The following is a 26,724-nucleotide window of genomic DNA, read 5'->3' as shown; positions in this document are numbered from 1 at the left end:
ACATTTCAAATTCACAGACAATTCAGTTAACAATTGCAAAATTAGATAGTCATAACAAGCTGAATTTTAAGGATAGATTCAAATAGGCATTTCTTTAGCTGCGGATCCTAAACATTTATTGCTCATTTCTTTCTTTATTGATCCATTCAGTCTTCCAGATGTTAAAATCCTGTCATGTTATTTGCATATGTTCTCCTCCTAGCTTATGTAGAAACATATCTCAGAGTGATTAGAGAGAGTGTTTGCCTATTAGTTTTATTTGAAGAGCATGTGGCCTAAAAGAGCTCTTGATATCAGTGTGGACTCACGCAAGCTTCTTTCAGTCTACTCTACAAACATTTCTTAAATGTCTGATGAAAGTATACCATCAACTCTTGGCAGTTTTCATACTTTGGTTTTATTTAGTGAACTCACACACACACACACACACACACACACACACACGAGCTAGCATCAGTGCTTGACCAGTCTACACAGTAGATCACAACTAACTCTGGGACAGTGCTGCATGCCACATTACACAGTTTCATTTCAATAACATTTCCAATCTGAAATTTGTTAAACGTTGTAAAATTGACACATGAAAATAATTTACAAAAACAAAATACTTCACAGTATGGACAGACTTCAGTTTAAGCTTCACCACCAGCCTTTGTACATGGTGATTCTGTGTTTCTGATGCAGTTTAGAGATGACTTTGCCCTCGAAGTCTCCATCATGAGGTCCTCCATTAGAGTCCATGCCGAAATCTTCAAAGTAATGATGCCACGCTCCTTCTTTTGAGGGTCCAAACCCAAACACACTGACCTAAGAGAGAGGAATCATTACATCACACAGAGCCTTAGAGTAATACATCTATCACCTGATGTTAACTCGTCTCTATTTGACTCTAACTCTAGCACTCTCTATTCTAATTCTATTCTCAAAAAGAAATCTTTTAAAATAAAACACTAGCTTCTCTCATTTTTTGCATTAATTTATGTACTTTTTATTTATTGTACAATTAAAAAAGCAAGAAAAAAGGTCTCACTAGCTTTAATCTTTTTCTATGATATCAGTTTTTAAACTGCTATGTGTACTGTGTTAAGCTGAGTTATATAACTTGTTATAGCACTTGTGTTTTACTATGGTATCATTTACCTTTGCATTTAAACCAGATTACTCAGAGGCAGAATAACATACAAGCATGGCCCTTGATATTTCTAGATCTATAACCGTGCTAGGGACTGATGCGTTTACACTTTGGAAATGAAATGACTGAAGATAGCAGGGAAGGTTCACTCAGTACTCCTCACCTCATCACAGATGTGCAGGGCGAATATAAGAGAAATGAAGCCAGTGGAAGGATATTGTCCATGACTCTGCAGCCAGCTCTCATAGATGTATTTCATAAATGCAGGATGGAGGATCATCACCTTAAAAGAGCAACACAACAGTCCGGTGGGGTAAATCTGCAGATGTTTCTCAATAATAGTAAAAGTTAGCCATTTATACATTCACAGTTGTTCTGCATTGATTTGACACATTTCTCCAAACTTGGATCACTGCTCTCAGATCAGTTGTAAAAACACATTCTGTTTTCATTCATTTTATATCAATTACAAATGGCATCCATCATTTTCTCAAAACACTGTAGACAGGATCCTCAAATGTTTTCAAAATAGTTCATACCGCCAACTAAAACTTGGCTGAAGAAACTGTATTTCTTGGTTTTACACAATCAGCCCAAACACAGGAAATGCAGATTTCCGAGTTGTTTACACATCAACAATTAGAAACAGAAAGTCTCAGTCTGTCTAATATATATTAGGGGAGTTACGGTATATAACTCAGACATCACGGTTCGGTACAGCAGCAGGAAAAAAATAAGCACATTTTTATTATTATTATTATTTTAAACTGGTTTACTGAACAAATTGCTCTTTCTTTAAATAAATTCAATAATAAAAATAAAAATAAAGGGGATAAAAATCTACCTTGGCTTATGCTCTAGTGAGCCCTTTTACATTAGCCCTACTATAAGGTTACAGTTAATAACAGAGCCCAGACTCAAACTGAAGTTTATGTTTAATTTACATTTCATTTTTTTATGTGACAAGCAACACTCAAAAAAAAAAAAAAAAAAAGAAAGAAAAAAAAGAACAAAACTTGTATGCAAACATGTAATTTGCACAAAATGCAGTTTTTAAATTAACTTCTAAATTCTAAATATTCTGTTGAAATGTGTCTTTCACACAGTGCCTCAAGTCGTTTCACAACATTCATAATGTTTTTCTACAAAACTACCACTGGTTCTGCAACCATTTACCTAAATTTATGTGCCTCTAGAAGCTTGCGTTCGCTTGATTGTTCATCCCAAAGAAGCACAAAGTCACTTTTACGGACTTTTAAATTAAATGTTCCCTCCTGGTGGAATGACCTCCCCAACTCAATCCGAGCAGCTGAGTCCTTAGCCATCTTCAGGAATCGGCTTAAAACACATCTCTTCCAAAAACTAACAATCAAACAAAATCTAACTAGCTTTCTAATCTTTTTGTATTCTGTCTGTTTTAATTTCATTTATTATACAATTAACAAAAGCAAAAAAAGACCTCTGACACTAGCTTGCTCTATTCTTTTTTTATTCTATCTGTATTATTTTTATTTATTATATTATTTAAAACTCCATGCTACGTGTACTGTGTTAACCTAACTGAGACTTGTTATAGCACTTGTGCATCATTGCTCTTTTTGTTGTTTTTGATTGCTTCCACTGTCTTCATGTGTTTTGGATGAAGTTGCTTTGGATAAAAGTGTCTGCTAAATGACTAAATGTAAATAATGTCATGCAAATAAACATAAAAATAATAAGACTCACTAACTGGTAAAGTAAAATATAATGAGAACATAATCTTACTGCCGTCTTGCCACGGCTGAAACACTTTTTGAGCGATGACATGAGATGTTCATTCATGTTCATTTTGCTTTAAAACTAGAAGTAAAGAGGACGAGACGACTGCAAGGCATTTATACAGCGATCTGTCACCACATAAAACAGAATATTAAAAAGACATAATTTGAAAGATGAGGCTTTGATTCTTATTAAAAGTAACAATGGAAGTTTTGATCAGTAAACAAGTGCACGGAATAATCATACACCCCTAAAAATTAATAAATAAATAAGTAAATATGTAAATAATATGTGTGTGTGTGTGTGTGTGTATGTGTGTGTGTGTGTGTGTGTGTGTGTGTGTGTGTGTTGTGTGTGTGTGTGTGTGTGTGTAAAGGAAGGGGTGTACTGAGAGAGAGAGCAACAGTGGAAGAGGTAGGAGGAGAGGAGGAGGGGGTGTAAGAAGAGAAGGAGAAGGAAGGATTGAGGGAGAAGAGATATTTAGATTGAAGGGCAATGTTACGCTGGGAAGAGAAAAAAAGGAAAAAATTCAGGAAGGCTACAGACAGAGCCACCTGATTGACCATGTTATAAATCATGGTCTCTTCTTGGGAGAAGCTGGCCAGAGTGTTCAGCCAAATTAAACCGATCCACAGTGGCTTCAATTATCTGCACATTTCAGAGAGAACAGCAGTAAGTAACTACACCATTCTGGTTCTATGAGTATATTCTAGAGCCTTATTTATTTACAGTTTGTCAAAAAGAGCATTAGACAGCTGCAGCTCATCCAGAACACTGCTGCCAGGATTCTGACCAGAACCAGAAAATCTGAGCATATCAGTCCTCAGGTCCTTACACTGGCTCCCAGTTACATTTAGGATTGATTTTAAAGTACTTTTACTCATATATAAGTCACTAAATGACCTAGGACTGAAATATATTGCAGATATGTTCACTGAATATAAACCTAACAGACCACTCAGATCATTAGGATCAAGTCAGTTAGAAATACCAAGGGTTCACACAAAATGTCCGAACTGATTGCACTATATTTTACCTATTCACTGTATTTTATGTTAAATCATTTTTTTTAACTGTTTAAAATTAATTTTAAATAAGTATTTTTTTTCTTTAAATAATTGTAAAAGTTTTAAAATTGCTTATTTTATTTTTGTATTATTTTTCTTCATGATTATTTTACTTTCTTTTATGTAAAGCACTTTGAATTACCATTGTGTACGAAATGTGCTATATAAATAAACTTGCTTTGCCTACAGTGTAAATGTTTCTAATTGTTCAAATTTGTTTTGGCTAGATAAACAAGACTAAATGGACAAGAACATGTCATTGTTGACATTGTGGTCCAGAACAACACCTTTCTCCTTAAAGAAATTCAGCAAAGAATCATAAAAGACAATCCATTTTTTTGTTATATTCACCAAAGCAGTCCTGCCACAAATGATCATGATCTCCACTACAATAGAGCGCAGATTGTTCAGGTATGTGAATGCCACACAGTCTGCACATTTACTGTACAAAACAAAGATATGTATTTCCTGGACATTATAAGTCACACACTGGAAAAGTTTATTCATCTTTGATAGTGATGTATGAAAGTGAGAAAACTCAAAAACATCAGTTTTTTTTTTTCTTTCTTTTTTTTATGGAGTTGAATAGCAGTGGAACTCATTATGAGTACCTGTATGTTTCTAGAGATGGAAAGTGTGTGTTCAAAACCCTTCCAACCAAGTGAGCCTTCTTCAAGCAATGGAAGAGGCCTGTGGAGATGTTCAGACAGAAGCTTGTCATGATGGATTCAACATTCACACCATTTTTTCCCCACAATGCCTGGCTCATGAGAATATATGTTGTGATGTAGATTCAATTCTCTGGCCAGATGTAATTGAGAGACATGGTCAAATTGTTTTATTGACTGCGGTGCATTTATTTATTTATTAATTGAAGAAATTTATTGAAGAACACAAGAACAAGGTGGAGGATCCACTTGCAGTAGGATTTATTGAGAGTACAAATGAAGAACTAACACAGGGATAAGAACAAGAAATACGTTACAGAAGCATAGACTAGACAACAAAGACTGAAATAACTGGACCAGCAAGATATTTCAGGTGATAGGAAGTTCATGTACAACCTCTGCGATTGCATCTAGGCAGACAGAGAGTACAGAGACGTCATCTTGGGGCGTGACAATTCAGGCTATATGGTACGTCCACACCAGAAGCGAATGAAGCGTTAAGCACCAGTGATTTATATGTTAAGTCAATGCAAATAGACATCCTGTGAATGAAGCCCTGTTCACACTACCAGTGACACACAGCGACATAATCAGCTGGCGACTTCTGGGCGACATGAGCAACAGTGACCGTTGGCGAAGGAATGTGGGCGTTTCAAGCAATGCGAGTCAAGCGACAAAAATTGAGAATTCTTCAACTTTATGCAAATAATCAGCAAATTTCGCGAGCAGCAACCAATAGGAGTAAAGAATCTGTCTACGGCGCTCACACGTCACCGTCTCGAGTCAGTGTTGCCAGATTGGAAATGTCCAAGTTTCGTACCAGAAGTTCAAAATTATCATATTTGGAAGAAAACGAGTCAAAAGAGTTATTTATCTATTCTAAACCAACAACATTTTGACACGACCTGCAAATTACCACAATAGATAACAAGGCGTATTGTTGGACGGAAGCAGTGAGACAAAATACTATCCCATTATTTTCAGTGACTGTCTGCATCGCGGCGCATATTAAAACATATTAAAATTATTTTTAACACTTGCTTTGTCGTGTCTTGTAAAGAAGGAATTTAGTTGTTGCTGTGTGGTGCAGTTAACTCCACATCTGAGCCGCTGTCATTGGAACCCTGCATGTTGCCAGATGTTGAAGGGGTTCTTGCTGTCATGGACCGCAACTAGTGCTTGTTGGCTTTAAAGCAGGGCACTTAACACACCCTGAGGTGCACACGAACACATTTAGAGTGTCTGTAATGAGCCGATTTCTTGTATGAGTAAAGAAGCCCTATTACTGCAACTACCATCATTTAAATTTCCATAAAATTCTGAAATTATCGTACATTACGGGATTTTTTTAATCGTACAAATACGATAATTATCATACGTCTGGCAACACTGTCTCGAGTGCACGCAAGACAGGACAGATTTCCTGAGCGATTTCACTGTTTTATATGATTTGACTGCAACCACACACACATTAACATTAGAGCAAGCAGTAGAAATGCCCACAAGCATCTTCACAGCACGAGTATAGCGACACACATCGAAAAAGTCGATGGCGGTGTGAACAGGGTTTACAGGCAGTGTGATAGACGAGATTTCCATGGAAGACGCGCTTTCTGGCACTTTGACACGTGGAACGCCTGATTAGTGTGAATCGCTCGAGTTGAGTTGTCGTGCTGCATTAACCAATCAGGAGCTTGCTCTAGTAGTGACATGATTTCGATGTAGCGAGCGGAGGGAAAATCCGAAACAAGAATGGAGATCAAAGTCATCGTCGCTGCATGTGGATACCCAGAGCTGTATGATACTTATTCATTCTTTTACAGAAACAGGAATAAAAATGATCTTGCTTGGAAGAGACAGATTAATTGAATAAAGACAAAAGATTACCTGTTAGATTTATCCAAAACTAATTATATTTTATGTTTAACCACTAAAGAGACATCAGAGCCAGTGGCAAATTTCAGAAGGCCTAGCCGAGTCGAGACTGCTCTCGTTCGTAACATGAGCACTGAGCTCCTGCTGATCGCTTGGAGCTGATCGTCTCCGAAATCACCGAAACACATTTTTAAATAGGCGCTGTCTTTATAAATAAACTGCATATTTGAGTTTAAAAAAACTGCATTCTCACCTGAAATACTTTTAAAACTACACTTCATGACACAATAACAGTAATATTTTGAAATTATCAGAATAAATGGTGGAAATCACAATGTATGAAGACATGAACAAAGAGTAAGGGGGTCTACAGGGCAGAAGTGGAGGGAGGAAAGAGGAAGGCTCAAACAGAGCCACCCCGATTGACCATGTTATAAATCATGGTCTCTTCTTGGGAGAAGCTGGCAAGATTGTTCAGCCAAACTTAAACCGATCCACTGTGGCTTCAATTATCTGCACATTTCAGAGAGAACAGCAGTAAGTAACTACACCATTCTGGTTCTATGAGTATATTCTAGAGCCTTATTTAATTATAGTTTAATTCTCTAGTGTAAATGTTCCTAACTGTTCAAATTGGTTTTTAGAATTGAATTTTTGGGTAGATAAACAAGACTAAATGAACAAGAATATGTCATTGTTGACATTGTGGTCCAGAACAACACCTTTCTCTTCAAAGAAATTCAGCAAAGAATCATAAAAGACAATCAATTTATTTTGTAATATTCAAAACAGGACAGGCTGGATGCTCACAGATGACTTCAGTAGTAGAAACGGGACAGCCAGGGAGCTCACAGGCTGGCGCCTATATAGCACTGAGCTCTGGGGCTTGAGTGGACTTTGGTGCAAGTTCATGGACCGATTCATGGACTGGAACGGGCTCTGGAGCAGACTCACTGCATCTGAAGGAAAATCGTGTTGATCTGTTAGGATATTTTTGCAGCTGGGATGGCGTCAAGAGGCAGGTTGATTAGACAGACATCAAGAGCGTGAAAGAGGTGTGGAATTGTGTAATTGTTCGGCAAATTAAACAGACCGTTTCTGATAATGTGTAAAAAATCTTGGGGCTGCTTTGCATACGAAAGTTAAGTGTACAGCGAACACTGAATTTCCTGTACCAGCATACCCCGAATGAGTGCTGGATGAATAGGCATCGCTTTAAAAAGTTGAAGTGGTGTCAACTTTAGCGAGCCAAATGCCATGATCCACAATTTTATCATATTGATCACATGATCAATGTCCTTCTATTTAAGATAAAATTCATTAAGAGGAACCAAAGTGTTTATGCGGGGCTGACAGATCGATTATAAGGCATTTGTTAAAAGAGAATTTCCCTAGTGGCCACTCAGATGGGCCAAAGTGAAAACTGAGAAGTCAGGAGCAACGAAAAGGCCGATCCTCATTTAAATCCTCGTTTAGTTCTCACCACCTATGAGGAAAGGCAGAACAGTCTATTTCAGAGAAACGGCCGCAGCAATTGACAACTCTGAAAAGAGCAAATAACTATTGCAAACTATCGCAATTTAAAAAAATAAAATAAAAAAAAAACCTTCAAAGTTCAAACCTTTACATGTGATGTCCCCATATTCACATTAACATTCTTTTGTTTGGGTTTAACACATTTTTTGCTTAGATGGAACAGCAGCTAAGCTAATTTTACTCTATTTTCTTTTCTGTTTCTGCCACAGGATTGGCAAACCATGGTAACGAGGAATTAGACAAGCATCAGTGTGGATCCAGCCCTTCCCAAGATAAACAAACACCTGATAAGAGATTATGCAAACCCCTCAGATGAGGCCAACCCTCAGACAACATCCAAAACTACCAAATCTTTCTATAAGGTTGATAGCAACATATAGTCATTGCTGTTAATAGTGTTCACCATCTGTTTGATTACATGACATTAACTAACTACTTGATTTTTATCGTACATAAGTACCATATGGACATCAACTTGTGATCAGTGTCACGGCGCGGTAGAGATGGCGCTGTGGAAAGAACAAGATCTGGGTCCAAGTGCAGGGAAGAGACACTTTATTTTAACAAGAACAAACGAGAACTAAAAGGCCAACACGGCAAAAACAAAACCAAAACAAATCACAGGGACAAGCAGGAAAATGAGCACGAGAAACACAGGTACATAGACATTACAATATAGCCAGGCAGAGTGGTGGGTGAGACGAAACTATATACTCGTGAACAAATAGGGAACAGCTGTGTGAGTGATAATGTGCACAGGTGTACAGAGTGAGTGGATGCAACAGGTGTACAGAGTGAATAAGGTAATGAGTCAGGGAGCAAGGGAGAAACACAGGTGGAGCAACTAAACAGTAATGAGGTGACAAGGTGGGCGGGGTCAGAAAAGGAAAGGAGAGAGGACATGGCACCAAATAAACACAACACAAGCCATGTGCTCACAGAAAGACAAAGACAGAAAGACAGAAGACTGTGACAGAACCCCTCCCTTAAGGAGTGGATTCCAGACACTCCAAAATAATAAATCACGGAGGGAGGCGGAACGGAGGTGGATCAGGGGGAGGGATGGAGGGCCAGATAAAATGGAAAAACAGAGACAAGAGTACCAGGTAGAATGGGGAAACAGAGACAAGATGACCAGATAAAATGGGGAAACAGAGACAAGAAACCCAGGAGGGAGGTGGACCGGCAGAGGATCAGGGGAAGGGACGGAGGGCCAGGTCCATAGGAGGAAACAGAAAGAAAGACACAGACCGCAGAAAAACAAAAAATAAACACAAATACACAAGTCCAAGAAGGACATCACGTGACGCCCCACGAGGGCGGAGCAGAAGACCACCATAATTGTGTGGTCGGGACGGACGCCCCCCAGGGCGGAGCAGAAGACCACCACAACTGTGTGGTCGGGACGGACGCCCCCCAGGGCGGAGCAGAAAACCACCATAACCGTGTGGTCGGGACGGACGCCCCCCAGGGCGGAGCAGAAAACCACCACAACCGTGTGGTCGGGACGGACGCCCCCCAGGGCGGAGCAGAACACCACCACAACCGTGTGGTCGGGACGGATGCCCCCCAGGGCGGAGCAGAACACCACCACAACCGTGTAGTCAGGGCGGAAGCCCCCCAGGGCAGAGAAGAAGACCACCACAACCATGTGGTCAGGGCGTACGCCCTCCAGGGCGAAGCAGAAGACCACCACATCTGTGTGGTCGGGACGGAAGCCTCCCAGGGCGGAGCAGAAGACCACCACATCCGTGTGGTCAGGGCGGAAGCCCCCCAGGGCGGAGCAGAAGACCACCATAACCGTGTGGTCGGGACAGACGCCCCCCAGGGCGGAGCAGAAGACCACCACAACTGTGTGGTCAGGGTGGAAGCCCCCCAGGGCGGAGCAGAAGACCACCACAACCGTGTGGTCAGGATGGAAGCCCCCCAGGGCGGAGCAGAAGACCACCACAATCGTGTGGTCCGACCAACGGGAGGACAACAATCTGGCAATCCCATGGTGTACATACTGGACTCAAGAAGATCGGTGCTGACCCGAAATTCTTCATGAAGATTGTTGGTGAATTGCATTTGTACATGAAGATCATTGGTGACTTGTATTTGTACATGAAGATCATTGGTGACTTGTATTTGCTCATGAAGATCAGTGGTGACTTGCCTTTGTTCATGAAGATCAGTGGTGACTTGCCTTTGTTCATGAAGATCACCGGTGACTTGACTCAGTCCTTGAAGATCACCAGTGACTTGACTCAGTCCTTGAAGATCACCAGTGACTTGACTCTATCCTTGAAGATCAACGTTGACTAGCCTTGTCTCTGGAAAATCCATGGCACCTAGCCCTGGCTCAGGAAGGTCATCAGTGACTAGCCCTGACTCTGGAAGGTCAGCGGTAACTAGCCCTGAGTCTGAAAGGTAATCGCTGACTAGTCCTGACTCTGGAGGGTTCACAAACACCTGACTCGACTCTGGAGAGTTCACTGGGACCTGACTCGACTCTGGGGGGCCACCAAGAACCTGACTCGACTCTGGAGAGTTCGCTAAAACCTGACTTGACTCTGGAGAGTCCACTGGAACCTGACTCGACTCTGGAGGGTCCGGAGCGGTCACCGCCGCCTTGGGGGAATCGTGAGCGGACGCCGCCGCCTCGGGGACATCGTGAGCGGATGCCGCCACCTCAGGGACATCGTGAGCGGACGCCGCCGCCTCGGGGACATCGTGAGCGGACGCCGCCGCCTCGGGGACATCGTGAGCGGACGCCGCCGCCTCGGGGACATCGTGAGCGGACGCCGCCGCCTCGGTGGCATCGTGGGCAGACGCCGCTGCCTCGGGGCAATCCTGAGCGGACACTGCTGCCTTGGGGCAATCCTGAGTGGAATCTGCGGCTTTGTGAAAGCTAGCAGTCAGCCCCACTGCCTCAGAGGGAACATCAGCAGGCTCCACCACCTTGTGAGTCCTGCGAGCCGACCACGCTGCTCGCACCGACATCCACTGTGAATCCCGCAAGCAGCGCATCAGCCCGTGACACTCCAGGAACAGGTGTGAGGCACTGGGTGCAGCCGACGAGGGCTCTGCTGACTCCTGGACTGTCGCCTCAGGAGAACCTTGAGCTGGCTCTTCAACTAACTCCACCCTAACAGCTGAGCCGCTCAACTGCAGAGCCAGGTTGATGTAATCCTCCAGCGTCTCGTCGGGGTGCCAGAATGGCATAAGGGACTTGAAGGGCTCGGCTAGTCCTCCCCAGAAGAAAACCATTAGACAGGTCCTCTCTGTCGCTGACAGCCGAGCCGCCCCCACGAACTCCCAAACATAATCCTCGATGCTTCGCTCTCCTTGGCAGATGTCGAGGAATCTCCCTGCTGGACCCATAATTGCTGGCTATATTCTGTCACAGCGCGGTAGAGATGGCGCCGTGGAAAGAACAAGATCTGGGTCCAAGTGCAGGGAAGAGACACTTTATTTTAACAAGAACAAACGAGAACTAAAAGGCCAACACGGCAAAAACAAAACCAAAACGAATCACAGGGAAAAGCAGGAAAACGAGCACGAGAAACACAGGTACATAGACATTACAATATAGCCAGGCAGAGTGGTGGGTGAGACGAAACTATATACTCGTGAACAAATAGGGAACAGCTGTGTGAGTGATAATGTGCACAGGTGTACAGAGTGAGTGGATGCAACAGGTGTACAGAGTGAATAAGGTAATGAGTCAGGGAGCAAGGGAGAAACACAGGTGGAGCAACTAAACAGTAATGAGGTGACAAGGTGGGCGGGGTCAGAAAAGGAAAGGAGAGAGCACATGGCATCAAATAAACACAACACAAGCCATGTGCTCACAGAAAGACAAAGACAGAAAGACAGAAGACTGTGACAATCAGTACTAGGGCAGCTACTCTTCACGCTTTATATGTTACCCTTGGGAGATATCATCAGGAAACATGGTGTTAGCTTTCACTGTAATGCTGATGATACTCAGCTCTATATTTCCTCGCAGCCCGGTGAAACACACCAATTTGAAAAACTAGTGGAATGCATAGTCAATATACTGGATGACGAGTAATTTCTTACTGTTAAATTCAGAAAAAAAACAGAGGTGTTAATTATAGGACCTAAAAACTCTGCTTGTAATAACCTAGAACCCTGTCTAAGTCTTGATGGTTGCTCTGTCAATTCTTCGTCATCAGTTAGGAACCTAGGTGTGCTATTTGATCGCAATCTTTCCTTAGAAAGCCATGTTTCTAGTATTTGTAAAACTGCATTTTTCCATATCAAAAGAGAAAGGACCTCTACAGCCCTGAAAGACAGCGGAGACCAGGACAACTAGAGCCCCAGATACAGATCCCCTGTAAAGACCTTGTCTCAGAGGAGCACCAGGACAAGACCACAGGAAACAGATGATTCTTCTGCACAATCTGACTTTGCTGCAGCCTGGAATTGAACTACTGGTTTCGTCTGGTCAGAGGAGAACTGGCCCCCCAAATGAACCTGGTTTCTCCCAAGGTTTTTTTCTCCATTCTGTCACCGATGGAGTTTCGGTTCCTTGCCGCTGTTGTCTCTGGCTTGCTTAGTTGGAGTCACTTCATCTACAGCGATATTGTTTACTTGATTGCAAATGATTAAGGTCACTTCATCTACAGCGATATCGTTGACTTGATTGCAAATAAATGCACAGACATTATTTAACTGAACAGAGATGACATCTCTAAATTCATTTACATTACATTACATTACAAGCGACTTACATTTACTAATTATGTCAGAGGTCGCACGCCTCTGGAGCAACTAGGGGTTAAGTGTCTTGCTCAGGGACACATTGGTGTCTCACAGTGGATTCGAACCCGGGTCTCTCACACTAATGGCATGTGTCTTATCCACTGCGCCAACACCACCCCTGAATTCAATGATGAACTAATTTTGCATTATTGACTCACTGTTTTCCTAATGAATGTTGTTCAGTTGCTTTGACGCAATGTATTTTGTTTAAAGCGCTATATAAATAAAGGTGACTTGACTTGACATGAAACAATCAACATGACGTAACCTGAGACGAGCAGGAAACAGTGCATTCATGAACCGTGACAGTTACATTGTTTTTTTATGCTTCAAAGGTGTGTAGTCTGTAGAGTGTAAACTCTCATGGGAAACACTCAAGCTGTGAAGATGGCAGAACAACAGAAAGAAGCAGTCATTGGAATGCAGCGGCGGCTATGACTGAGTCCTACATGAAAGAAACAGAAGCTGTGTTTCGAACATCCTATCATTTGGCCCCCCAAAAACAGACCCTTTTCTGACCCTGAGAGCCACATTGAGCTGCAAGAATAAATGGTATAAAAATGGGCTCGATACATGCTGCCAATGAGATGCAGAGCGAAATCATCAATAGCATCATGGCGTCATCGAGTAAGTTAGCTATCATAATTGACGCGGCCTCTTCTTTAAGTCACAAAGCTGTCATAATAGTTTCAATTAAAGCATAATTCAAGAAGAAAGCCCTGAATTCATATTCCTTGAGCTTGCTGAACTGGAAAATCAGAGAGCAGATATCATAGCAGAGGGTTTACTCAATTGTTTAATGAATGCTGGCTTTATAGAAGAATGGCTTCTTGAAAACTGGGTAGCATTTGTGACTGATGGCACCAGCATCATGTTAGGAAAAAAGTCAGGAGTAGCAACCAGGTTGACCTTGAAATTCCCAAAGCTTTTTGCATGACAATGTATGAACAATAGACTTGAACTAGCTGTGTCAGATGCAGTTGATAAACTCTGAAAATCACTTTAAAGCATTTATGCACAAGCTACATTCTCTGTATAGTATGTCAAACAAAAATGAGCATGAACTCAAAGAGGCAGCAGCTGAGGTAGGGTCTCACTTCTTCACAGTTGTACGCTAGTCTTGGATGTACGCTGGGTGGCCAGTAACTTTCTGACTGTTCGTGCTGTTTCACCATCACTGGGAGCTTTTGTGCTGCACTTTAAGAATGCTTGTTCTGATGAGAGGATGTCCAACAAAGAGAATCAAATGAACAGAGGTTTATTGGACCGTGTTCAAAGTCCTGAATTTCTTTGTAAACTCTGATACACCCCATGAACTTAAGTGTCCTGCCACAATAGCTTTAGGCTCGTTCTGTAACTCTGTGTAAACAGAGTGATACATTCATTTAGAGAGAGTCCAGTTGAGAAATATGGTGATCTATAGCTTTGAAAAGAAATACAAAGCTCAAGCCTATCAGTTCATGACAGTTCATACAAAGCCAATGTTTATCAATGCTTGTCTTTCAAAGATGAAACTATCAAGTACCTAAGTATCCTTGATCAGAGTAAATGGCCATTCAAACCCCAGCATCCACCATGATGAAGAACAAGTGAAGCGGCTGTGCAAGCGATTTAATTTGTGCACAGACCAAGCACTAAATGGGATGTGGGACCTACTGGAAGAGCCCAGCAGTGTGCCCAATAGCCTAAAACCACTTATTTACTGTATGAAAACATTCCCTGTCAGCACAGCAGAGTGTGAGAGAAACTTTAGCCTTATGCTACTACTGGTCTCAAACATATCAAACTTGATGATAAACATATATACATCAATATACTGTAGTACATGGGTAAAACCTACACTGACAGTAAATCTTGTGTTCAGATTCAGTTATTTCATAGTATTTCAGCTACCTTAAGTTAAGTCCCTTGAACCAAAATATGAACTCTTATTAAGAAACCATGCATTGGGTATAAGAGTATACATCACTGTGCTTTTCATGAATATGTTGTAAAATGTATATACTTTTGTTCATTATATTAAGCTAAATGTTGTTTTTAGCATATTGTTTTAAATATATTGTTGAATTCTTTGAATGTTGATGATATTTTAAACCAAATATTGTTAGTTTTTTTTTTTTTACATTGAATTATGATGATATTTTAATGTATGTTAAAAATAAACTAATTTCTAGCTCAAACACCATGTTTGCATTACTTTGAATATATCTTATAATCATGCATTAGTCGTGTAGGAACAGTAATATTTGCAAAAATGCCCCGGCAAAGAATCTACTACTACTTACAAGGTGAGAAAATAATGTTGATGGATGGAGGAATAAGGAATAGTTTACTCAAAATTCATCATTACTTTATGTAGTTGTCTCTTCCTATAGTCTGTAGGTCAGTATTGATTGCAAAATCTGCACCTCTTCTGTGGCTAATATTATTTTCATAATGATCCTCACTCTGTGAAGTCAGGCAGCAGAAGTTAAGTGCCAGTGTGGACATACTACTCATTTTGGGTTTTTTATAACACTGTTTATAACACACGGTGTTCATCCTTTGCTGGAATGCTATAATACAATTGTGGACATAAATTAAGAGTATACCCACATCTCCAGGGACAACTACACCACTGCATACAAGTAATGTGAAGAATACAAATTATTTTAGGAAACTCAATATTAAAGGGGGGATGAAATGCTCATTTTCAATAAAATTGCTCATCTCCTGTTAATCTTGAGTACCTATAGATTAGTACTGCATCCTTCATATCTCCAAAAAGCCTTAAGTTTTATTATATTTATAAGAGAAAAATAGTCTGAGACAATTTTTTTCGGAAAAACACAAGCCGCTAGAGGCGTGACGTGTGGGCGGAGCTAAAGAATCATGAGCGCCAGTAGGCTTTTGTGTTGAGAGCGTTTGGAAGCTGTGACATTACCGTGAGGTCAAAATCAACCAAAACAAACCATGGCTTACAGTCAGATTCAGCGTATATTTATGATCCAGAATCAGATCCAGATTTCGAGCGGGGCTCGAACCCAGGTCTCCTCTAACAAGGAGGTTAAATGGCTACAGCCACTAGCGTCTGTTGCTAGTGCATCTCTTGAGATCGGGGAGTGAAGTTTACCTGCACAGCACTAACGAGGTTTACTTGATGTGCTTACGCGCTGATAGCTAAGTTAACAACACAGAGATATTTGAAGCAGTTTTACTCACCGCCTGCGGTTCCAACACACGATCGTGACCCTTTTTCGTTGGGACTGCATTATCCTTAAGAAATAAACGATACGCAAATCCGGCGTCCAACTGGGCCTTGTTTGTAAAACAAGCATCTTCGAAATGCAGGGAACAAACACAAACACTTGCACAACTCCGTTGATGCTCTGTAAAAATAAACTCCATCCACTGGTCCCTTAATGCTGTTTCTCTTTTGGTAATCTGTGCAGGGTTGTCTTGCCCTGGCAACCAAAAACACACTTCTTTTGTGACATTTGGTGACGCTCTCGCTCTGATCAGTGAAGTCTGCACTCTTCCGGCAGAAGTGCCTCAGGACCCATATAAGGAAATTCCACTCCATCTAACGTCACACAGAGCCATACTCGAAAAAACTTTCCCAAACTTGTGACAAACCGGAAGAGGTATTTTTGGAACAGAAATACTCCTTCAAACGTACAACTTAATTTTTGAAACTTTGTCCATGTTTAGCATGGGAATCCAACTCTTTAACAGTGTAAAAAACTCAGTATGCATGAAATAGCATTTCACCCCCCCCCTTTAATACTCACACTGACATTAAATGCCACAGTTTAATGTACAAATGTATTTATAAAATTCCACACACACAGATATGCTTTTATTTGTGCATGTAACACAAACTATCTATGGGATGTAGGTTGGCTGCTTGTCCAACAAAGCTCCTTTTACTCACAACCAGATTTTATTCTAATGACCAGAATTTAATAAGAGCATAAATGAAGAACTAACCCGGGACATTAGGATACACCAGGAAACAAAGACCAACACCGAACAGGGCAAACGCAGGGGTATAAAAACAAGAGTTAACAAGGGGTGGAGCCAATATATCACTATGACAACAAACAAGGCAGAAGAGGAAACAGGAACTAAACACAGGAAGTTTAAACAGAAACACTGGGGGCAGAAGATCACGGATGGAGAATGTCAGTTATGCCTACCTTATTCCTGTCTGCTTTAATTGATGGTTTCACATACATGTACGTCCTGAGAGTAAATGTAAAAAAAAAAAAAAAAAGTTAAATTAAATCCAACATAAAATAAGAAATATATATATATATATGTGTGTGTGTGTGTGTGTGTGTGTGTGTGTGTGTGTGTTATAGATGTAAACAATGTTTGATGACACACACAGTTTGGTTTAAATACATTAAAGCGTTTCAGAGTTAGGGCTACATTTTGAAGTGCTCTTCATTGAAATTGTTTGCAAGATATTTGAGAATGGTTTGACTAATCAACTTAAACTTAAATTTTTACTGTTAAGATTTGAAGTTGATCTGCTTCAATTTTTGCAAAGATCAGAGCAACACACTAGAAGACTGAAAAGGTAGGTTTCTCATATGGTATTTTGGAGCTTGACAGCACCAGTTCTTATTTTCTTTATATAAACGAGTGGCCATAATATTCTTCTCAAATCACAGCCTTCACAAATAAATACATAAAAAGTTATGTGTGTTGAATGATATGGGTTTTAAGAAAAAAAAATATATATAGAATTTTCATTTTTGGTTGAACTATTCCTTTAAGCTCACCAAAACAGTTTAGATAACAACAGGGGTTTAAGTTATAAGACTGGTATTTCTTTCCAAATATGACCATTGTTGTCAATGTCAAATTTATTTAAATAGCACTTTTAAACTCAACCATGGGTTGACCAATGTGCTGCACAATAAAAACATTTCAACAGACAGTACAAAATAATTACTAAAGGAAACAGTACAGTAGAAAGCCAACAACATCAAGCCGCAGAAGCTGTTAATGTAAAGCTGAGAAACATGAGGAACAGGTCTCACAGATCAATGTGTCTGGTGGTGAAGATGCTGATGAGCCACTGCAGATCCAGAATCTTAAAGGGTAACAGAATGAGGTGAGTCGTCTCGTCCATGTCCACAGCGCTCTCGGGGTAGATGACACGGTGAGTGGTCTTAGAGCCCACGTCCTGCTCAAAACCATCTGTTGGGCCCTCATTCATCCTGAGATAACAACACACAGGTAACACAGATGAACAAAGTTTGGCTAAATGATAAGAGTATTTAATACATTTACATTCACATTATATTTAGTCATTTAGCAGACCCTTTTATCCAAAGCGACATACAGAGGACAATGGAAGCAATCAAACTCAACAAAAGAGCAATCGTATATAAGTGCTATAAAGTCTCAATTAGCTTAATGCAATACACAAAGTAAGTTGATTTTATATAATATAATAAAAAACAGAATAGAAAAATAATAGAGCAAGCTAGTGTAAGAGGCCTCTTTTGTTGATTGTATAATAAATAAAAAGAAAACAGACAGATAAAATTCAAATACAAAAATCGCTGTTGTTTTATTTTGAGATAACAAGCAGTGTTTATGTTAGCAATGCAAATGTCAAATCTATCCCACAGTGTTATCCAAATTAGCATTGGCTGTTTTCTGTGACAGTGGACGCACGTAGTACCTTATAACAAAGTCTTGTGAGTCTATGAGCGGCCCATAATGGGATCCGTTGAGGTTGCCCGAGTTGCCCACCACAGCACAGGTCCTGCAGCGGCTGGGACTGCTGTCGGAGTAGTGCTCTTTATCTGGGAAGAGGGATAACAACACCTCCACCACTTTGTTGTAGTTGGCTACAGTTGATTCGTTTTGTAGACTCTGTTAAACATTTTAAAACAATGTGACAAAATTGGGAGTTACACGTAAAATTGATTATTGTTCGTGCTGTAATACATTTCACAAAATCTGCATAAAAAGGAGACTCATATGTCATATATATACAGTGATGTAACATTACATCTTCCATAGTACCAAACAGAGCAAGCAAAGTTTTATTTAAAAAATTTTTTATGAAAGACCAAGACCAAAAGCTAAATCTTGAAAACCCAAGCACTTGCCAAACTCACAATCAGGTAACACATATCAGATCAGCAATACAATCATGACAACCTCAATGTGGTTTCTTGTATATTTCATGATAAACAGTGTATGAGCATGTGCGATCCGAGCAGGTCCATCTGGACACCAAGTGTTTCTATGTAAGCAGAGCTTCTAAGAGCAGCTGGACTGAGATGATGTCTTCACTAACAGGCGATCGGCTCTTTTATTCAGAAGTTGATATTGTTCTGCCATATTCTGTGCTGTTGGGAACGCAGTGTGTTTTTAACTGTGTGACGTCACACACCTTCAGTTTCCTGCTCAGAGAACCAAGTGGTGTTTCCAGCATTTAGACTGAAACTGGATTTATTTTCAACAAGCAACGGACACATTTAGATTCATGAAGCTTTTTCATCTCCTCTTGAACAGGGAAACTAATCAATGGAAGTTTTTAAGAGTACTGAATCGTGAAACTTCTCTTTACATGGGCTTTTTGCCCTAATATTATACAGGATAATCAAATAGGAAAGTAGTGGGCCAGACTTGAACCTGCATGCCATTGAGAACACAAAAACTCTTACACAATATTTGATCTATTACTATATTAACAGCATCACATTATCATTTTGTGACATATGATATCACAAGAACATTGACTTGCCTGATTCCTGCCAATTGAATGCAAAAAAAAAGAAAGAAAGTGTTCCTGTAGTTTAGATGCTAGCAATACCTAGGTCATGGGTTCAGTTCTGAGTGAACACTTATATTTGAAAAATATGTAGCTCAAATGCACTCTATGAATGTGTCAGTGTAATTGTAAATGATGAATAAACAGCACAATTACTGTTCCACACAGTTACACAGACTGAAGAGCCTTGTGCTTACCCTCCACCACCAATAGGTTTACCAGTCCAGTCGGCTGTTCTTGGTGTTAAGTGTCACGTTGGCAGAGGGTTTATATCTTTGAGAAAACCACAAAAGATCCTCCGAATCCATTGCACAGTTACAGACACATGAATCTGTGAGAAAACTCCTGGTAGATGTTTGGCAGAAGAGAAGTATACAGATAGTGCTGGCGATGCTGACAAACACAGCGACTCGGTGAAGAGTTCTTTTGTTAATCATCTTGTTATATGTGTGCTGTTTGAATGAAATGTTTTAAATGGTTTCTTCCTGAAAGCAGAGGAAGAAAGAGTTAAAAAAACTTATTAGACCGATGTGCTCATACTCTCTCTGCACTCATTGTCAACATTAACTATTACACATTTTCATCTTAAACTACACAGGAAAAATGCATATAGCCAAATGTTTTGCTGTATTCTATTATTAACAAAATATTAGTTTAATTGTTCATATCAATGTTATTATTAACCTTAAAAAAAAGCCCTTAGGACATGATGAGACAGAACAAGATTTTCAAGTTTGATGACGTGAGGCGCACTGTGCTTTTTCAAAAGAATACAGAATACCCAAGACCTGTCACTCTTGTTTTGAATGGGGGAAAATGCAAGGCTTAATATGGCCGCTCTATCGAAGGAGCCTTGCCTTCTGAGTAAAGGAGCCGATTGCTATCCAGAGAAGTCATTGCATTACTGCGGCTGCCATCAGAAAACCCGTTTGCAATAGAGTTGTGGAACTATGATGTCACTTTGTAGGAAAAAACCCAGAAGTGAGTTAGCATTTCAGCATTTCTGGTCCCAAAGTCAAAGGTTTTTTTTACAATATCCAAAACCTCACTCACTCTGCTGTTATTTAATAGATTAAATGCACTAGAATCTTATTGAATAGAACATGGAGACACATTTTTAATTAAAATATTCATATTAATCGAGGATTTATTGACCTTTAATGCACCTTTTTCGAAAATACATGCTTTCACATGTCCTTTAGTTAGGACTTTTTCATTTATTCATGTCTCATTTCAGTTTTAGTTTGGCTCTAGTTTTATATTTATTAGAGATTATAAGAAAAGGTTCATGTAGCGTGGATTAAAATTCACAAACAGAGTAAATCCTTTTCACTGAACATGTTAAAGTAAGTTTGATAAAGTTGTGTGGAGCTGGGGACGCTGAAGGCGAGCGACCCTAGTTTAGCTTTAGTTCTGGAGCCTTTATTTAGGCTTCAAAATTCTCCAAAGTTATATTTCTTTGTGAAGGTTATCTTGATGGACAAAACATGTCAGTGTCATGAACTATGGCTGAACACAGAACTTTTTTGCGATAACCCAAAAGCCTTTGTAAAAGTGTGACGCTAACCGCTGATCCTCCTACAGCGTGACGTCACAGTTCCCCCATAGAAACAGTCTGCATTCAGAGACAAGCAAATATGCTTTTTCTGATGCTATTTGAGCAGAAGAAACAACATTAATGCAACAGTTCTCAGATTTAATTGGTGATTTTAAATATTACATTTAATAAGTCTACAGTTTTGAACTTTCCCCATTCAAAGAGATTAGAGCTGCAGTTGGATGTCTGAGAGGCATTTCAAAGATGTCCACTAAGTGAAATTATTTGTAATAAAAAAAAATACCCTGCAGCACTGCTGTTTTCTAAATTAAAAATATTAAAATATTAAAAATTAAAAACATATTCTGTCAGATCAGAGCTTTGGACAACATTATAGGCTGATCTATGAGGGTGTAGTCCAGCTTAACCAATTAAGATATGTATTACTTTAATTTAAAATGTAAAGTTCACTTTGACATGCACTACTGGACAAAAGTTTGGGAGAATAAAGCTTTTATTTTTTATTTATTTTATTTTTTTCTTACAGGAGTTTCTTATGCTCTTCAAGGCAGCATTTATTTGATTAAAAATACAGGGTAAAAATAATAATATATAAATAATATAAATAATAAATAATAATAAATAATACTGTGAAATATTATTATGATGTAAAATAACTGTTTTCTATTTTAATATACATTAAATTTTAATTTATTCCTCTGATGTGCAGCTGTATTTTCAGCATCATTACTCCAGTATTCCGTGCCACATGATCTTCAGAAATTATTCTAATATGCTGATTTTTGTAAAAAAAAAAAAATTTGGAACCTGATACTTTTTCAGGATTCTTTGATAAATAAAAGTTAGAAAGAAGAGCATTTATTGTAAAAATATATATTTTCTAACATTATACACTACTGTTCAAAAGAATGAGGTCAGTATATTTTTACTCTTTCTTTTTTACAACTTTTATTCAGCAAGGATTTGCTAAATTGTTAAGAATTGATAGCAAGGATTTATAAGATTTTGCAAGATTACTGTTGTTGTTTTTTTCTGTATTTTTGATTAACAAAAAAACTGCAGCGTTGAAGAGCAGAAAAGGCTTCTTTAAAAAAACATTTAAAGTCTTTTAAACTTTTAAGCGGTAGTGTATATCTGAAGAGAAACAGAACTACAAACAGGCTGGTAAAACTGAAACAAGGTCCAGAGATCTGTTACCTGTGAGAAGAATCTGTAAACAAATGATTTGTTCTTCCGTTTGTTAACCAACTTCCATTTCGAAGAGTTCAGTTTACAGAGAAATCATGCCCGTGTGAGCCCTTACTAATGGCAGAGTCTTAGATGACTTACTAAAACACAGGAGAGTGATCACTACAGTACAGTGAGTCAGGTGAAAATATAAATATGTAAACTGCACAGCTTCACTATAATCTCTAGCAAGCACGTTTGACCAGTTTAACCTGATTCCAAACACACACCCACCCTCTTGTAACGTGTTACGTTTCATATATTATGGCAAAAGGAAAAAAAGGGAGGCAATATTTTATTTTTTAATTGCTGATTCTTGAGTACTGGGATAAAACAATTTACATGACTGAACTACAGAATTATTTAAGCTTAACCTGTTTAAATTGTTCTGGGGTTTTCTTTCTCACAAGACTTGCCTGTAAATTAATGTGTCAACATTAAAAGATACAATATAATATGTGCTATGGTCTTACAGAGGGAGACAAGAATAATCCACAATAAAAAGTCTTTAAAGTTGTAATCCACATAAAACTCAGGCAAGACGATACAGATAGTAACATCAAACATTAACTAATATCTGACCAAATACTGAACAGAAAGAAGACTATTAAATAAGGCAGCTGACAAGTGAAAAACAGGTGGAGGAAGTTAATTAATCATGACTAATGAGCAAATGAATCAAAAACCACAGAAACAAACAAGTCAGAAGAAAGGGAATCACAGAACAGATCATAATCATAAAAGTTCACCCCCTCCCGGAATGGCACGTCCTCGTGCCAACAAAAAATTCCAGGGAGGGTGGGGGTTCAAGATTAATTGCAGCAAGATTAATGTTTAATGAGCCAAAAGAATTACACGTCACACCTCTGTTTACCAATAGCTGCTCGAAAAAAAAATTCAAGGCATTGATGTTTGCCTACAAAACTACCACTGGTTCTGCACCCATTTACATAAATTTGTTACTTCAGACTTATGTGACCTCTAGAAGCTTGCATTCAGCAAGTGAACGTCGCTTGATTGTTCATCCCAAAGAAGCACAAAGTCACTTTTACGGACTTTTAAATTAAATGTTCCTCCTGGTGGAATGACCTTCCCAACTCAATCCGAGCAGCTGAGTCCTTAGCCATCTTCAAGAATCGGCTTAAAACACATCTCTTCCATCTTTATTTGACCCTCTAACTTTAACAGTCTCTATTCTAATTCTATTTTTTTTTTTATCTAATCACCTTTCTAATCTTTTGTATTCTATTTTCTTTTCATTTATTATGCAATTGCATATGTGTGTGTGTGTGTGTGTGTGTATGTGTAAAGACCTCTAACTAGCTTGCTCTATTCTTTTTTTTATTCTATCTGTTTTCTTTTTATTTATTATTATTATTATTATTATTATTATTTAAAATCCCTTGCTACATGCACTGTGTTAACCTAACTGAGACTTGTTATAGCACTTTAATATCATTGCTCTTTTTGTTGTTTTTGATTTCTTCCACTGTCTTCATCTGTAAGTCACTTTGGATAAAAGCGTCTCCTAAATTAATAAATGTAATGTAATGTAATGGTTCAATAGGTTGTCATGGGGCAGATAAAGGGCAGGCAACGGAGACAGAGCATAGTCCATGGTGCCAGGGTGGAGTAGATGGAGGGAGGAGCCAGGGAGGAGCCTGGAGCAGGAGGAGACAGATGGAAATCCAGAGGCCAGCCAGGATACCAGCCCACAGAGGAGACAACAGCGGGAGGAGTCATGGTGGAGAAGGGGCCAACCACACCAGGGGGCTGACTGACGGAGACTTTACAGGGGATCTGTATCTGGGGCTCTAGTTGTCCTGGTCCCTGCTTTCTTTAAGGGTTGTAGAGGTCCTTTCTGGGTGCTGATCCACCATCTGGTCTGCATACAAACTGGATCCGACTGACTGCAGTGACCTTGGAATAAGAGAGAAACAGACTAATATTAGCGTAGATGCCATTCTTCTAATGATGTAGCAAGTACATCAGTTGTTATGGGAAGTGTTCCCAGTTCCGGTTTACCTAATTGATGCAGCCTAAAAATACTTTAACGGATTTGGATATTAAAAGCATATTAGTATGTTATGTGTATGTGTCACGGAGACGAACCCCGTGATTCCCGCTACTGACCAGCAGAGGGCTCCATCTCCTGAATATTGACTCTCACACTCACTTATACTGATTCGCACTACACTACCCATCATCCCCGTGCCTCGGACTCTGATCATCACACAGGTGCAGCTCATTGGCACGGGTATATAAGCTGCACTACTCCTTCAGTCAAACGCGAAGTCTTGTTTTGTTCCGGCTGACATTTCCAAGCGTTATTTCCCGTGTTTGATTTCCTGTTTACCAGTTCTGTTTGCCTACCGTCTCTTGAACCATTGCTGCCTGCCTCTTGACCTTGGATTGTTTATTGGACTCTGAATATTGCCTGCTACCCCGATCTTCTGCCTGTGTTTGATGACGATTCTGGTTATCTCTACTATTGTGTTTGCTGGTACTGATCCCTGCCTGTACGACCACGAGCTATTCAATAGAGCCTGCAAAATGGATTCCCCGTCTAGTGATGAATTGTTACAGTATGCCAGGTTAAAGAGATGGGTCTTTAATCTAGATTTAAACTGCAAGAGTGTGTCTGCCTCCCGAACAATGTTAGGTAGGTTATTCCAGAGTTTAGGCACCAAATAGGAAAAGGACCTGCCGCCCGCAGTTGATTTTGATATTCTAGGTATTATCAAATTGCCTGAGTTTTGAGAACGTAGCGGATGTAGAGGAGTATAATGTAAAAGGAGCTCATTCAAATACTGAGGTGCTAAACCATTCAGGGCTTTATAAGTAATAAGTAATATTTTAAAATCTATACCATGTTTGATAGGGAGCCAGTGCAGCGATGACAGGACCGGGCTAATATGGTCATACTTCTTGGTTCTAGTAAGAACTCTTGCTGCTGCATTTTGGACTAGCTGTAGCTTGTTTACTAAGCGTGCAGAACAACCACACAATAAAGTATTACAATAATCTAACCTTGAAGTCATAAATGCATGGATTAACATTTCTGCATTTGACATTGAGAGCATAGGCCGTAATTTAGATATATTTTTGAGATGGAAAAATGCAGTTTTACAAATGCCAGAAACATGGCTTTCTAAGGAAAGATTGCGATCAAATAGCACACCTAGGTTCCTAAATGATGGCGAAGAATTGACAGAGCAACCATCAAGTCTTAGACGGCGTTCTAGGTTATTACAAGCAGGGTTTTTAGGTCCTATAATTAACACCTCTGTTTTTTATGAATTTAGGAGTAAGAAATTACTCATCATCCAATTTTTTATATCGACTATGCATTCCATTAGTTTTACAAATTGGTGTGTTTCACCATGCCGCGAAGAAATATAGAGCTGAGTATCATCAGCATCAACAGTGAAAGCTAACACCATGTTTCCTGATGATATCTCCCAAGGGTAACATATAAAGCGTGAAGAGTAGTGGCCCTAGTACTGAGCCTTGAGGTACTCCATACTGCACTTGTGATCGATATGCAGCTGGTGGAAGGCTGTTGCTGCTGTGGGGGAGCGGTGTCAGATGCAGGGGGGTGCCCACGGTGACAAGCAGGCCAATGGGCTGCAGCCTGGGTGGAAGCAGCAAGTTTCCTCTGGAGCATGATGTGTTTGATTGCCTCAGACTGCTTCTGTGCCCCCGAGAACTGCTGGGCAAAGGTCATCACCGAAGAGACCAGTCTGTGACACCGGCGTATTCAGGAACTGTACCTTATCATGTTCCTCCATGTCAGCTAGACACAGCCAGAGATGGCTCTCCTCCACCACTAACATGGGCATCGCATGACACCGAGACTGAGTGGTCACCTTCGTCCCTTGAAGTGTGAGGTCCGTCGCAGCCCACGGATTATATAGAACCGCCAGGTTGTTGCCACCCTCATACAGGTCTCTCAGGGCTTTGGCCTAATGGACATGCAGTAATGCCATAGCGTGGATGGCAGAAGCCACCTCCCCACAAGCTCTGTAAACACACAACACACATGATTTCTCTTTCAACCAGCTATCTCTGATGGCATTCTTTAATGCTTGCATATCAGCATTATCTGCTGTGGCTTTCCTGAAGAGTTCAATTTTTTTTCAGAAATGGGAAGTTGTGATGCCACCCATTTGATCTCAAAATTTTCTCCCAACAGATCCCCTGTCTCCTCTATCAAAAATGCACGGCTCAGAGCATCAGCAATATACAATTCTTTACCAGGTTTGTAGATCACATTGAGATTGTACCTCTGAAGATATAGAAGCATTCTCTGAAGTCTCACCAGAGCTTAATAATGGTAATGACTTTCT

At 39.9% G+C, this 26,724-nt stretch overlaps 2 protein-coding genes across 2 annotated transcripts in view; both read right to left on the bottom strand.

Annotated features, from left to right (window-relative positions):
* LOC127934894 (uncharacterized) overlaps positions 1-26,724 on the bottom strand; it is a 276,354-nt gene that overhangs the window by 208,223 nt on the left and 41,407 nt on the right. The gene's annotated exons all lie outside the window — the stretch shown is intronic.
* Positions 160-26,102, bottom strand: LOC127934948 (CMP-N-acetylneuraminate-beta-galactosamide-alpha-2,3-sialyltransferase 1-like). The gene is made up of 6 exons (XM_052532535.1): positions 25,902-26,102; positions 18,490-18,683; positions 17,840-18,019; positions 16,988-17,033; positions 1,296-1,415; positions 160-807 (listed from the first exon to the last, which is right to left on the bottom strand). The coding sequence occupies exons 1-6, from the start codon at positions 26,100-26,102 to the stop codon at positions 640-642; spliced, it is 909 nt and encodes a 302-aa protein (XP_052388495.1). The 3' UTR covers positions 160-639.

This window comes from Carassius gibelio, chromosome A19, assembly GCF_023724105.1.
Source record: "Carassius gibelio isolate Cgi1373 ecotype wild population from Czech Republic chromosome A19, carGib1.2-hapl.c, whole genome shotgun sequence".
In the NCBI taxonomy this organism is placed as follows: Eukaryota; Metazoa; Chordata; class Actinopteri; order Cypriniformes; family Cyprinidae; genus Carassius; species Carassius gibelio.
This window is presented reverse-complemented; position numbering and strand designations above follow the sequence as displayed.

Coding starts and splice junctions, on each gene's coding strand:
- LOC127934948 (XM_052532535.1), bottom strand. CDS start 26,102: ATGACCTTTGCCCAGCAGTTCTCGGGGGCACAGAAGCAGTCTGAGGCA. Junction 18,020..18,489: donor TCACAAGACTTTGTTATAAG/GTACTACGTGCG, acceptor TTGTTATCTCAG/GATGAATGAGGGCCCAACAG. Junction 1,416..16,987: donor TTAAAGCAGACAGGAATAAG/GTAGGCATAACT, acceptor TGCTCTTTTAAG/GTGATGATCCTCCATCCTGC.